Source organism: Cornus florida, unplaced genomic scaffold, assembly GCF_030987335.1.
Source record: "Cornus florida cultivar Cherokee Brave unplaced genomic scaffold, ASM3098733v1 CherokeeBrave_3.0.0_Hap2_Chr10, whole genome shotgun sequence".
Lineage (NCBI taxonomy): Eukaryota > Viridiplantae > Streptophyta > Magnoliopsida > Cornales > Cornaceae > Cornus > Cornus florida.
Genome location: NW_026775580.1, coordinates 56,776,641 through 56,789,265, shown reverse-complemented (window position 1 = coordinate 56,789,265; position 12,625 = coordinate 56,776,641). Strand labels below are relative to the sequence as shown.

The following is a 12,625-nucleotide window of genomic DNA, read 5'->3' as shown; positions in this document are numbered from 1 at the left end:
ATATGCAGGCAGTCCATGTAAGGAAAGAGAAGAAATAATTAAAATGATAATTTTATCTTATAAATTTAATTTTATATGTCTCATAATGATAAAAGACATTTTTTTTTTTTTTAGGTAAGTAGATAAAAGACATTTACCTAACTAGCGTGTAATTTTAAAAATTCTAACAAATTAAGGGTGCCACGGACAAGGAGAATTGTACCAGCCATTAGCACTCCTCATAAAATATTTTAAAATTGTGACAACTATTATTATAGTAAATGAAATGTAAGAACAACTGCACCATCACATGTGAAAACTGTCCACCTTAGGGTAGAGTAGGATAATGAGCAACTTTCCAAAGCATGCACATGCTCGTCTCCATCTCCCCCAACCACTTTTTTTTTTTTTTTTTTTTTTTTAATGAAATTTTAGACCAATTAGGGATCCCTATTTATTCTATTTGTGTACATTTTGATTATTTGATTTTTTATTCTTTAATAATTATGCAGTTTGAGAGTGAATTTAAAATAAGGAAAAGTGCATAAAACCTCCTTGGACTATTGACAAATTACAATTAACCCCCTAAATTACAAAAGAACCCCTTTAAATTATGAATTTGTTGCAACTCAGTCAATTCCGGCAACTGACATAGTCGGAAAAATAAAAATCTAATTTACCCTTATTAAGTTTTGACCAAAAGTTGACGTTTTCCTCTCAGAACTCAAATTGCAGAGAGTAGAGGCGGCACGATTGATCTCACACAGTGAAGTGAAATGGTTTTACAAACCCAATCTCTCACAACCCCATCTTCTACCTTCAGTCCTCCCCACTGCCTACTTCTCTAAACCATCACTTTCTCTCTTTAAACCCACCATCACAACCCAATTCAACCCTTCAAAGCCATACCCATTTCAAAGCCACACCCATCGACGGCCTAGCCCATCTTCTCACCACCGTCCGTCCTCTCTGCCGTCACTCCATCAAAGCCGAGCTCGCCGTCGCTCATAGCCGAGCTTCTCCTTGCCCGCCGGTGCTGCGACGCACGGGGTTTCTGGCTCTCGCCGAAGCTAGCGATCGGGAAGGTTGGAGGTGGAAACGGCGGGTTTGAAACTCTGAGACACCATGTTTGACCTAAGAGATTGGAGGAGGAGACAGATCACCATGGATGGCGACGATTCCAGAGTCACCGGGGACGGCGATGATTCAAACCAAAAAGGGAAAAGTGCAAAGCGAGTGGTGAGTTCGGGAGCGAGTGGTGAGTCCAGGATCGAGTGGGTGAGTTCCAGTTTGGGGATCCAGTTCGTTGGTGTTGATCTCGGCGGCGGTACTGGTCCAGAAGATGCAGTTCATGTGGAAATCATTGAATTAAAAAAAATCCTTTCCTTAGACAACATCAACCGTTTCCACCATTCCGATTCCAACAACAATTTGACGGCTTCATCGTTGCTCTCAGCCAATCAATTCGTGGCCACAAGATCTCATATTCTTGCCGCCCAAAACGTGAATGCCCTGTAATTGGACTCGATTAGAGTAATCAGCAAAGGGCATTTCACCATGGTTCGATATCTCAGTTTTCGCTCTTCGATGATTCATACTATCAAAATTATAGGTATGGATCAGATCACCACTATTGAGAGGTGTGAGAATTATTAGAATTATTTTTGCACACCTGTGGAGATGATAAACAGTGATATATATATATATATATATATATATATATATATATATATATAACTACACCGTTTGTAATCTTCATGTTCCTCTTTGAAGATTGCCTATCGTCCGAGGTCACCACCATTACTGTTTATTGTCCTTTTTGGGATTTGCCATGGATTGCTGTTAAGAACCCCAATTTCTCTACCCTACACCATCAAGAACTATTGTGGACCCAATGCCTCCATTGTTGAACAGAACACTACCCGCTAGATGGGAGCAAGAAGGCCAAGCCATCGTAGAGTATGAAGCTCGGTCGTGATTAGGTTTGATGCTGTCGGCGGGATTGAACGATGAGCTTCATAGAGCTTGCATGAAAGGGCATTATTGTCTAAAAAAATTAGTTTTTCTGTCGCGTGAGAATCACGCGCTTATTTTTGGCCGGTCGGTCACCGAATGGAATGATCTGCAACAAATTTGTATAATTCAGGGTTTTTTTTACAATTTTGATAATTTAGGGAATTAGTTGCAAGTTTTTTAATAGTTCAAGGGGATTTTTTTGCACTTTTCCCTTTAAAATATATTCTTTTTATTTTGAAAGATAAAGAACATATCATCGGACTACAAGAGACAATTTCTATACTCTATTTTATTTTATTTATTTACACCTACAAAGAAAAATAATTTTTAAACAACACATCTGGGGTACTAAAATAGGGCTATGGGTCCCATAACATATTCTTGTTGGATCCGTAGACCTATGTGAAGATAATTTGTCCCAATTAAGTTGGATGGAGATGAAAAATGAAATAGATATAAATGGATGGGTATGTACTAAGTCACATATAGTGGGAGCGGGAGTGAAAGTGAATTCTAGAGCAGGAGCGGGAGAGGGCAGATTTAAGTTATAAATAATTCGGAGCGTGACAGCGACACCCGTTGAGAAGAATTTTGTGACTTAGGGTATGTTGTATTATCCAATAACTTAAAATTTTGGGTAAATGGGTAAGCGCCTACTCGTTACAATTGGTATCAAAGTAGACTTGTTCATTGATCCGATGTCACGCTAAATGCTTGGCCTAGAGGCATCCGGTTGAGTCCACTCAGGTAGGCAGGGTGGCCTAACCGCAACGAGGGCATTACGAGTTCGAATGTTACAAGGAGTTTCTCCCACATCATATCCGGATGGAAAGTGAAATGAATATAAATGGGTGGGTATGCAACACTACTTAATAACTTAAGTTTTTGAGTAAATGAGTAAGCGCTGATCCGTTAACATTAATAGGTCAAAAAATATAATATATATTATTATGTATATAAATAATATTTTTTTGCCATTGTATTCATAAAATCATGAATAAAATTAGTAATTTGAAGTTTATGGCTAAATGTTTGTTATTATTGTTATTTAAAATTTTATGTTATTTTTCTAAATTAACTCATAATATATTTAAAATTACATTGAATCCCAATCTTTTAGAAAAGATAATTACAAAATCATCCATTAAAGTGTTCAAAAAGTATACAAATTTTATTTTTAAAAAATTTTTAGACACTTTTAGTTGTATTCGAGCCGCATTTGCTTATTCCACAAGGATTCGTGGTCTCACCTCTTGCATATATTGTTGCATGTTCTCTTATTTGAGTGAATCTGAAAAGATGAATAAGAATAATAAGAATAATGGTGGTCTGGTGGACCCTCTCATGCTGTAATGGCATTGTGTTATTGGAAATTTGGTAGAATAGGAATCAACAGTGCCACGAGAGGAAGAAGGAAAAGGGGAAGGAAATGAAGTGGTTGGGACAGTGGTTGATATTAGTTGGGTTGCTTCGTTTTGTTTGGATTCTTCGATATGTGGGCGCTTCCACCCGTCGTTTTCTCCAACGCCACTAGTCAGTTTACTTATTCCCTACCTTCTTCCTCCCAATCTCTCTCTCTCTCTCTCTCTCTCTCTCTCACACACACACACACACACATACATGTATGTGTTATTTGAGTTAATGATTTGATACGATTAGATATATATGTAGGGACTTCCGGTGACAGAGTTGGGGAAATCCCAAATATATCGAATCCCTTCTTCTCCGGAAAAGGGAAACATAGACATAAATTGTCACTAACACATTCATCTATTGTAGGTACATTCTTTTGCTATTCGGACACTCAAATGGAATTGTTTAGTCAAGGGGACTGTTTTGTTCTTATTTTATTTTAGGGTAAAGTACACTAAAATCTCTTGAGGTTTGTCAAAAGGACAACCAGATGAAACTTGCTCTGTTTTGGAACAATGACACCCCCTCATAATATTTACAAGCCAAATAGAGCCTTAAAAAATATGAAAAGTCAACATTATCCTTCATTATTTTAATTATAAAATATTAAAATAATTAAATGACCAAATTACCCTCAACACCCCATCAATCCTACAACCGGATTCTGCAGCAACCACACCAAAACTCCACAACCACCAACACCCACCCCCAAACCACCGTGCCTTCAAGCTCTCCAATGGAAGGGAAGGATCAAGCTTTTGGTCTATCACCATGGCAATGTCAACAACTTCAAAAACACCATGGCAACGTCAACAACTTCACCTCATCCTCTCCTCCTGAAAAACCCTAACCTTCACCTTCTCAAAAGCCCCAACACAATCACCACCACCCACTTCAATGGCTTCCCCTTCAACCTATTTTCGTGCCTCAACAAACCCATATCGATCACATATTCAACAACCCAAATCCAAGATCGCCCAACCTCCACCTCCCAATCCCAAGATCAGGTCTTCAATTTCATCGCCAGTTCGGCCACTCTACCTGAAAACGTGCCCAAGATGACCAAATCCGAGCTCTAAAATTGGCGTGGAACCAGAATGAGCGTGATGGAAATGAGCCACAGAGGGAAAGAGTTCCTTTCAATCATCCAGAAAGCAGAGTCAGATCTGCGTACCCTTTTCAGCATACCCTCCGATTACGCAAGGCGGCGCAACCACCCAGTTCTCTGCGATCCCTCTCAATCTGTCGAAACCTCATTCTCTTCTTCTGGGTCGCGGGAACTGTTCGTGCTTGGGGTCCGTCGATCTGAACTGGGCTTCACCGGATTTGGGGCTCGCTGGACAGAATCGGGTCTTGTAGTTTGAAGCTTCGTCAGACTGATGGCTCCAATTTTGTGCGCTGCCGTGGGATATATCAAGACCTGACAGAGAGAATCAACCAAGCAAGAGCACTCACCGTCGCCCTCGTCGAACAACTATTGCCACCGCCGCCATTAAGCCCAACTCATGACTTGCGTACTCCGGCTTTGGGTAAGCTCACCGATGGAATCGAAGGATGAAGGCCCGCATCCATTCACCATCGCCACCTGTATATACATACATATATGTGTGTGTATATATATATATATGTATTTGTATATACATATATATATGTATGTGTCTGTGTATATATGTATGTGTGTGCGTTGGTGTTGGGGTGGCGGAAGAGAGAACAGAGGAGAGAGAAAGAAATTGGAACGGGTATCTGAGGACAGAAATGTCATTTCATGGTCAATATAAAAGTCAAAGGACAGAAATGTCAACTCATTACCATTGGGGTGTTTTTGGTTATTGTATCAAACTTGAGGGGGTGTCTTTGTCCCAAAATAGGCTAAGTTTCATCTGGCTGTCCTTATCCCAAACCTCAGGGGGTGTCAGTGTACTTTACCCTTTATTTTATATATTATTATTTTAGTAGTTATATACTGATAATCTATTTATAATTCAGGCATGATTCCATTTGCTTTTAGGACAAATTACAATGACCTTTTCGTAAGTTTAGTTAATATAAACTGACATTTTTTGTTAGACTTATCGTGTTTGTAATTATGTTTATATCTTTATATATATATATATATTGTATTTTATTACGGTAAATATATTTTTCAAGGGTAGAACTGAAATTTAAAAATTACAAAATTGTTGACATCAATATTTTTGGTCGAGAAATTTGTATTATTTACATTCAAATCTCAATAGAGATAAATGTAATTTGACAAACAAAAGGAGATATTAGTGTATATTGACAAAATTTTAGGAATGCCAATATAATTTACCCTTATTATTATAGCTATTTTGGGTTTTACACTTTCAAAACATGATCCACTGAGAAAGTATACATTACCTTGGAGTGCATGACACGTGGTAGTGAAAACTCTATATTCTCTTTGTTTGTGGTTTACCAATTGGGCTTCTTTTGTTTGTAGTTATCAATTGGGCTTTATTGGGTTGGGCTAGGCTTATCCATTAGGTTTTTATATCTAACGGATGTATCCATGAAATGCCAACTATAAATGTGGGCTCACCCCTTAAGGGACCGTACATTTTCTTCACCACACATAATACATAGTTATCAAGAGAAATGAGTACTTTTCATTGGGAGTGGTACCTCTCTCTCTCTCTTTATACACACACTCTGCTGCTCAGTTGGTTTTAAGGTAAGGTTTACTGAAAGACCCCTACCGGTCGAGCCTAATGGTATATGTTTACATCCTTTAAAAAGGAGGGTAGGAGTTTGAGTCTCAATGTAGACATAGTGAGAATTTATCTGATAAGAAAAAGAAGGGTGGGCGGTTGAGGGTTTGTTGAGTAGTAGTGTAGCATATGTGTGTGTATATCATTGAATCGATTAAAGTGCGTTTGATAATATGCCTTGAATATTATTATTATAACATTTAAAATCTAAATAAATATAAAAAAATTCTCAATTTATAATAACCACTCCAAATTAAACTCTTAAAATTTTCTAGTACATAATTTTATTTTTTATCAAAATAACACATAAGCCAATTTTGAAAAAGGCCATCAATCGGAAAAGAGTAATGAATAGTGGCCATATAACTCTCCATCTTGCGTCATTGAGAAAAAGTGAAATTCCAAAACAATGCTATTTCTTTTCGATCCCATTAATCACACAGCAGCAACAATGGTTTGATAATTCTAAGCATTTATGAATTATGAGATGTATTAGACAGATTAAAAGAATATGAATTGAGCTTGCAGTTATTAACTTTTCAATGATGGATTTAATAGCATCTTAGGATCATTGTTTCTATGGATGTGTGGACTTCCTTATGGTTTTTGAATTCCTAAACGATGGGTTGACTTTATACCATAGCCTGCACGGACCTTTTTTTCCTTGCTAACCTAACATTCACTTTTAATGACCTTATACCAGGATTAGTCTTCATAACATGTGTTTCATGTCGTTAACTTCCGATCCGTTAACTTGCACTTTTTAAATGGGTGTCACTCCTCCGGCTCTAGCGCTCCGCGCACGCTCTTCCGCTCCCAATAGTTGTGCATGCAACCTTGATAACAAGCCACTCTATTTAGCTACCTACTTCTTGTTCATCTATGCCCAAGTGCCATTGGAAATTTGACAACAGTTGGGGCTTCTTTGCAAGTACCAAGCATATTTAAACTATCCTTTACACCTTGAACTTGGATTTTCTTCTGATTCTTTTTCTCTGACTTGTTATTTTTTGGTCTATGTTCAATGCAAAATATTGGATAAAAAAAATTAGGAATTTTGCCAAACTATAGTTTGATTTCTCTGCTATGGTCAATTTAATAGGCCATGTATAACATGGTTGGAAAACTTGATTTCCCCTTTTACATATTTATTTATTTTTCAATATATATATATGTATATGTATTTTCCGGTTTGGTAAATCAAACATATTGAGATGATAAATTCCACAGTAAAGATGAAGCAGTAAACTGGAAACTCGGATGAATTATACATAAAGATAGAGTTTTGATGTCTGCAAAATTTCTACACTAATCACTGCCAAAAAGAACCAAGTAACAACCCTATTCTTCTAGGGTGGGTTCAGGCAAATGATATTTGTACATTTGCACAAAACTACATAGTTAAACTTACACTAAAACACGAACATTTATATTTGGATGAAAAAGAATATAGTTGGACTTGGAATGCAGCTAGAGATGAGAACCCCTCAACCTTTCATCAGAAGAATCGACGGAAGGTTGGTCTCTAGTAAGGCCAGCAAAGCATTGTGATCCTCCTTATTATCTTGGTAGAAAGAAGAATCGATGGGTTCATTTCTAGTATTCTCTGCAATTTCATTTCTTGTTGACGATTCTGATACTTCCTCTAGTTCTTCTGCCATGGAATTTGCATTTGAGTCCCTACTATGACCTGCACCAGCCATTTCCGTGGTGGAGATTGAAGCAGAGTTGTCCTCTGTTCCGGCAGCAGCGTCAAGCTTCACAATCTCTTCTTGTACAGCAGACTTGGATTCAATATATGAATCCCCCAGTTCTGTCTTAGCTGTATCCGAATTCACATCTGCTGTTACTGAATTGCTGTTCACTTCTTGTTCATTAAACTCTGCCTTCAATGAGGAATTGAAATGTGAGCGGTCGTCTAGAATGTTTATATCGAATTCACCAACATTCTCTTCACTGCTAAATGAGTTTCTAGAATGAATCTTGTCCTCTTGATTTATTTCCCCTATGCTGTAGGTCTTACTTTCGATCTCCAATTCATTCTTTGCTACATTCTTCACATGTTGCTCTTCCTCCATCATTGCTCTCAAAGCTACATTTTCATTTTCGGTACTTACAATATGGGTGTTCTGAACCACATCACTAGCTGCACCATCCGCTTTGTTATGTTCCTCTCGTGCCTTCTTGGAGTTCCACCCAATAATCTTATCCATAGGATCTTCGTTCTGTTCACTCTCTCTCCCTTCAGTCCCGTCTTCCCTCTCCTTATCGTCTTCATCAATTAAATCCTCTAATAGCTCCGTATCATCCTCTTCGGCTTTATCCTGATCGAGTCCATCTATCTCATCATCTCCCCCTCCTCTTCCTTCATCCTCGATTTCATCGCCTTTGCTTTCTTCGTCCTCTGCCCCAAGTTCTCCTTCAACTTGAGGATTCAGGTCCTTCCTACCAAGTTTTAATATTCCATGGCCTTGTCGATTTTGTCCTGAGCTCTCCTCCAATGCCAATTTCTTATGATGGGAGTGCTTAACTTGGTAAAGCAACCATATGCAAATGGCAAGCAACACACATACCTGAAGAGCATGTTTCACCTTCAATCCTTTTGACCTCTGGTTCCTACTAGGTGATTGCTTCAACATAACCGGTTCCCCCAAAAGCCCGATAACCAAGTTCAACTATGTATACACTCCGGCTACAACGGGTGAGTTGTTAAATCTGCATAAATGGGATTGAAAACAGAATACTTGTCAACAAACTGGCACACAAGCCTCGCCACCAAGGACAGTAACCTAGTTGTATGATGGTATCTCCTCTATGTCTTGCTTTTCAATTCCAAAGCGAGAGTAGGGTATAAGTCCTCTTTAAGGGCAAATGGGTGTGTGAGTTTCTTGCCAACAAAAAAAAAAAAATAATACCACACAAGCCCTCAATTCAACTAGTATTCTATGTATATTTGGTTTTTTATTTTTGAAAGAGAAATCATATCATCACAGCATATAACCTGAAAAAATAATGTACAAGCTGCTATACAAGCCTCAATTCAACCATATTGCATCAAAATTTGATCCAATTTGTTTAGAAATTGTGGTTCACCTTGAAGAAAATAAGAAAGCCCTCTAACTTCTAGGCACTAAATCCATTAGAACCCTGTCTAAATAAGAACCTAGAACAGTACACACAGTTGCAGATGAGAGAGAGAGAAGATACAAAGGCAGAGTAATAAATTGAGGAAGACCCATACAATCAATCATCCAAAAGAAGCCCTAGCTCTCATCAATATTTAATTATATATCATATGATTCAGAACAACACAAAAAGCCCAAAATTATACAACAAAAAATGGAAATAACACAAAATTCAAACAGATCATCAGTGTCTTAACAGAATATATACATACATAGATAATAATTGAACTCACAAAATATAACATGGAATCAGAAATTGAAGGTGTGGAAGAGACGTACCGGTGAGGAAGCTAGATTGCAGGACGATACATGTAAGTATGGTAGAAATTTTTGGTTCAAGCTTCGAAAGCACGTGTGTGTGCGCGCGCGCGCGCGTGTATATATATATATATATATACACATATGCATAGACTAGAGGGGTTGTGAAATTTATTTGTTAAAATGGATGGGGTGAGTGTTTCAGGTGTGGTTGCATTTACTCAGCAGCAGAGCAACTGCCAGTGGCTCTCCCCCCACCCGCATTAGTCACATAAACTGATATATTATATATATAGAGAGCGAGAGAGATATTAGAGAGAGAGAGGAGGGACAACCTTAGCTGATTTATCTCTACGTGGCAGCTGATAAATATTTATGCGTCTGTCTCATCTTTCTGGTGAATATTGACAGAATCGTAGTATTTGAGAAGACCAATAGTCAATGGATTGTCTACAACCCAAAATGACAGCTATAGATCGACCAAAAGGCTTTTTAATGGTCCATCATCAAGACACGGACTTCATGAGAGTGAAATCTGAAAAATTACAAGCTGTGGTTTGACAATTTGGAAGCCATTGGCCTTGGTAGGATCGTCATTTCTTCATTTAGTTAAGGACTAGTTTGGTGTAGTGAAATGAACGAGAATAGAATAAGGATGGAGATAGTAATAGAATGAGAATAAAATGAAATAGTCATTCATTTTATTTGAAGGTGGAATGATTTTAATGGAATAACCATTTTCCAAGAATAGTGGAGAATGATAATTTCAACTTTAAAATTGATACCAAATACGAGAATGGAACAAAAAGTCATTCCATTCCACCACATCAAACTAACCTTTATTCTAATATCATTACCATCAACAATATACATTTTCTTTTTGTTCATTTTCTTATTATAATAAACTCTTTCTTCCCTTGGCGGCTTTTTATTTTATTTTAATTTTATGGTTTGCCTCGTAGCAAATAACACTTCTTTTTTTTAACTAATCGTAGGTGGTGTGCATGCCGTCCACTTTGATCCAATTTCAGGGTAATTTAGAACCGAATGGTTCTCAAGGCTTCCTTAAAAATTAGAATCGAAAATCAAAATTATTGGCACATAGAACTGAACCGAAGTATGAAAGACCGATTTAGTTCTGAACCATTGTTCTCTTTACTTTTTGAATATATATATATATATATATATATATATTGGAAACTAGTGTTTCAAGTGTGAATAAAACTTGTTAACAATTAATTTATAGTTGGGTGCCTATGTGTTTCACGTAAAACTACAACGTGAATATCTTAGTGTAAAGGTTGCATGCAAAGTCCAAAATTCAAGTTATTTAACATATCCTCTACTGATTCTTTACCGAATTCTTAATGTTTAATGTGGTTGAGGATTGATTAGAATCGGTTAATAAACTGTAAGGATGCATTGGATTACAATACATGTAATGACTCGGTGATTTTCCTTCCTTTCATTTTTCTAAAATTTTAAGGATAAATTTTTTTCGTTGAATTTTCTTTTCTGAGTTCGGTTACTCATCACTTAGCGTCGTCTCGAGTGCTCAAAAATGGTTTCCGAGACTTTTTCCTTTTGATCGACAACTTCCTTTAAGGACCGAGTCATTTCCACATTTTTCATTTTTTGGACACTACTCACTTTTCGTCTTTTTCCCGAGAATGATTTTCTTCGCGTAACCTCACTTTTTGTGCTCGGATTAAGTTCCGATTTTGTATGTATCCATGATATGTTATTTCCATGATATTTGTATTTTTACTTTTTATAGAAAAGCATGCTAGTTGCTTACTTTTCCGTTAAGGGCATGGATGAATAGTTTCTTCGAAAACATTATTTATTTTTGAGATTTTTTCGTAATTATGAAAAATAATTATTTTATTTCTTAGGAGCTTTTTGCAATTTATTTTGGTAGATATTTTCAAAAAGGACCTTTTTGTAATTACCGGAAAGTGTGACAAGTGTCGCATTCTCATTAGTCCATTTGCAAGCATCTCATTGGTCCACTTGCAAGCATCTCATTGGTTCACACTTGGAAGCCTTGGATGATGACATGTGGAGGGTGGAGATTCACCCACTTGTTGGCCTAGTATTGGTGCACTTGTTGACTTGGATTGTTGACAAGTGTAGGCTTTAGATTAAGCCTAGAATGAACCATCGGATTAATAACAAGTGTAAGCTCCAAATTAAAGTCTAACTTTTGTGTGTGTGTAGGCATGGTGCAAGACTTGGTGTAATTGACTTGCTTTGACCAAGTGAGTGGAGGATTACACAAAAAGGGGTTAATATTTCATTTTACATGTTTTTTATTTCATCATCTTCCTCATATAAAACCTTAGCCACCATTGAAAGAAACCATTAACCTATTCTTAAAACCTTGGTTTTGATCTCCTTCCACTCACCTTAGACCTAAAAGTTTGGAACACAAAACACTTGCCTCACATTCCTTTATATAACCCTTGAAGGAAATTGTAAAATTCCTTTGTTTGCTTTGGATTCAAGAGGAACAATCCTCTTGTGAGGTAGGGGGTGATTTAGGTTTTTAATCTCAGTGTTTTAATTGTTTTTATAGCTTACAATAAATTGTTTACATGTCTTATACTTAATTTTTAAATTAATAGGTTGTAGTACTTTGCATGAAATTAAGGTAGGACATGATATTCTTGAAGGCCATGACTTGATCTATAACTTGTATTAGTATAAAGTCATTTGGAGTTGTTTTAGAATCTAGAGATTTAATTATTTAAAATTAATTAATTTTTATTTAATTGTTCCACTTACTTAATTAAGTTTTTGAGTTGATATATGTGATTACCATGATAGTACCATTGGCACATAATTATTTGGAGTCATTTGAAATTGATTTAAATTCTAAAGAAATTAATTACTTAGTTTAATTAATTTATATTCAAGTGTTACATTCATTTAAATTGACATTTGACTTGATATATGTAATGAGTATGGTATGTTCTTTAACATATATTAAATTGAGAATATTTGAATGAGTTTAAAAAACTTTATTTAATTATTTTTTTG

The 12,625-nt window shown here is 36.6% G+C and overlaps 1 protein-coding gene across 1 annotated transcript; it reads right to left on the bottom strand.

Moving 5' to 3' along the window:
- Positions 1 to 7,384: 7,384 nt before the first annotated feature.
- On the bottom strand, positions 7,385 to 9,860 carry LOC132277984 (uncharacterized). The gene is made up of 2 exons (XM_059779820.1): positions 9,605 to 9,860; positions 7,385 to 8,855 (listed from the first exon to the last, which is right to left on the bottom strand). Exon 2 carries the CDS (start codon positions 8,777 to 8,779, stop codon positions 7,628 to 7,630), a length of 1,152 nt encoding a protein of 383 aa, XP_059635803.1. The 5' UTR covers positions 8,780 to 8,855; positions 9,605 to 9,860; the 3' UTR covers positions 7,385 to 7,627.
- Between the last annotated feature and the right edge of the window lie 2,765 nt (positions 9,861 to 12,625).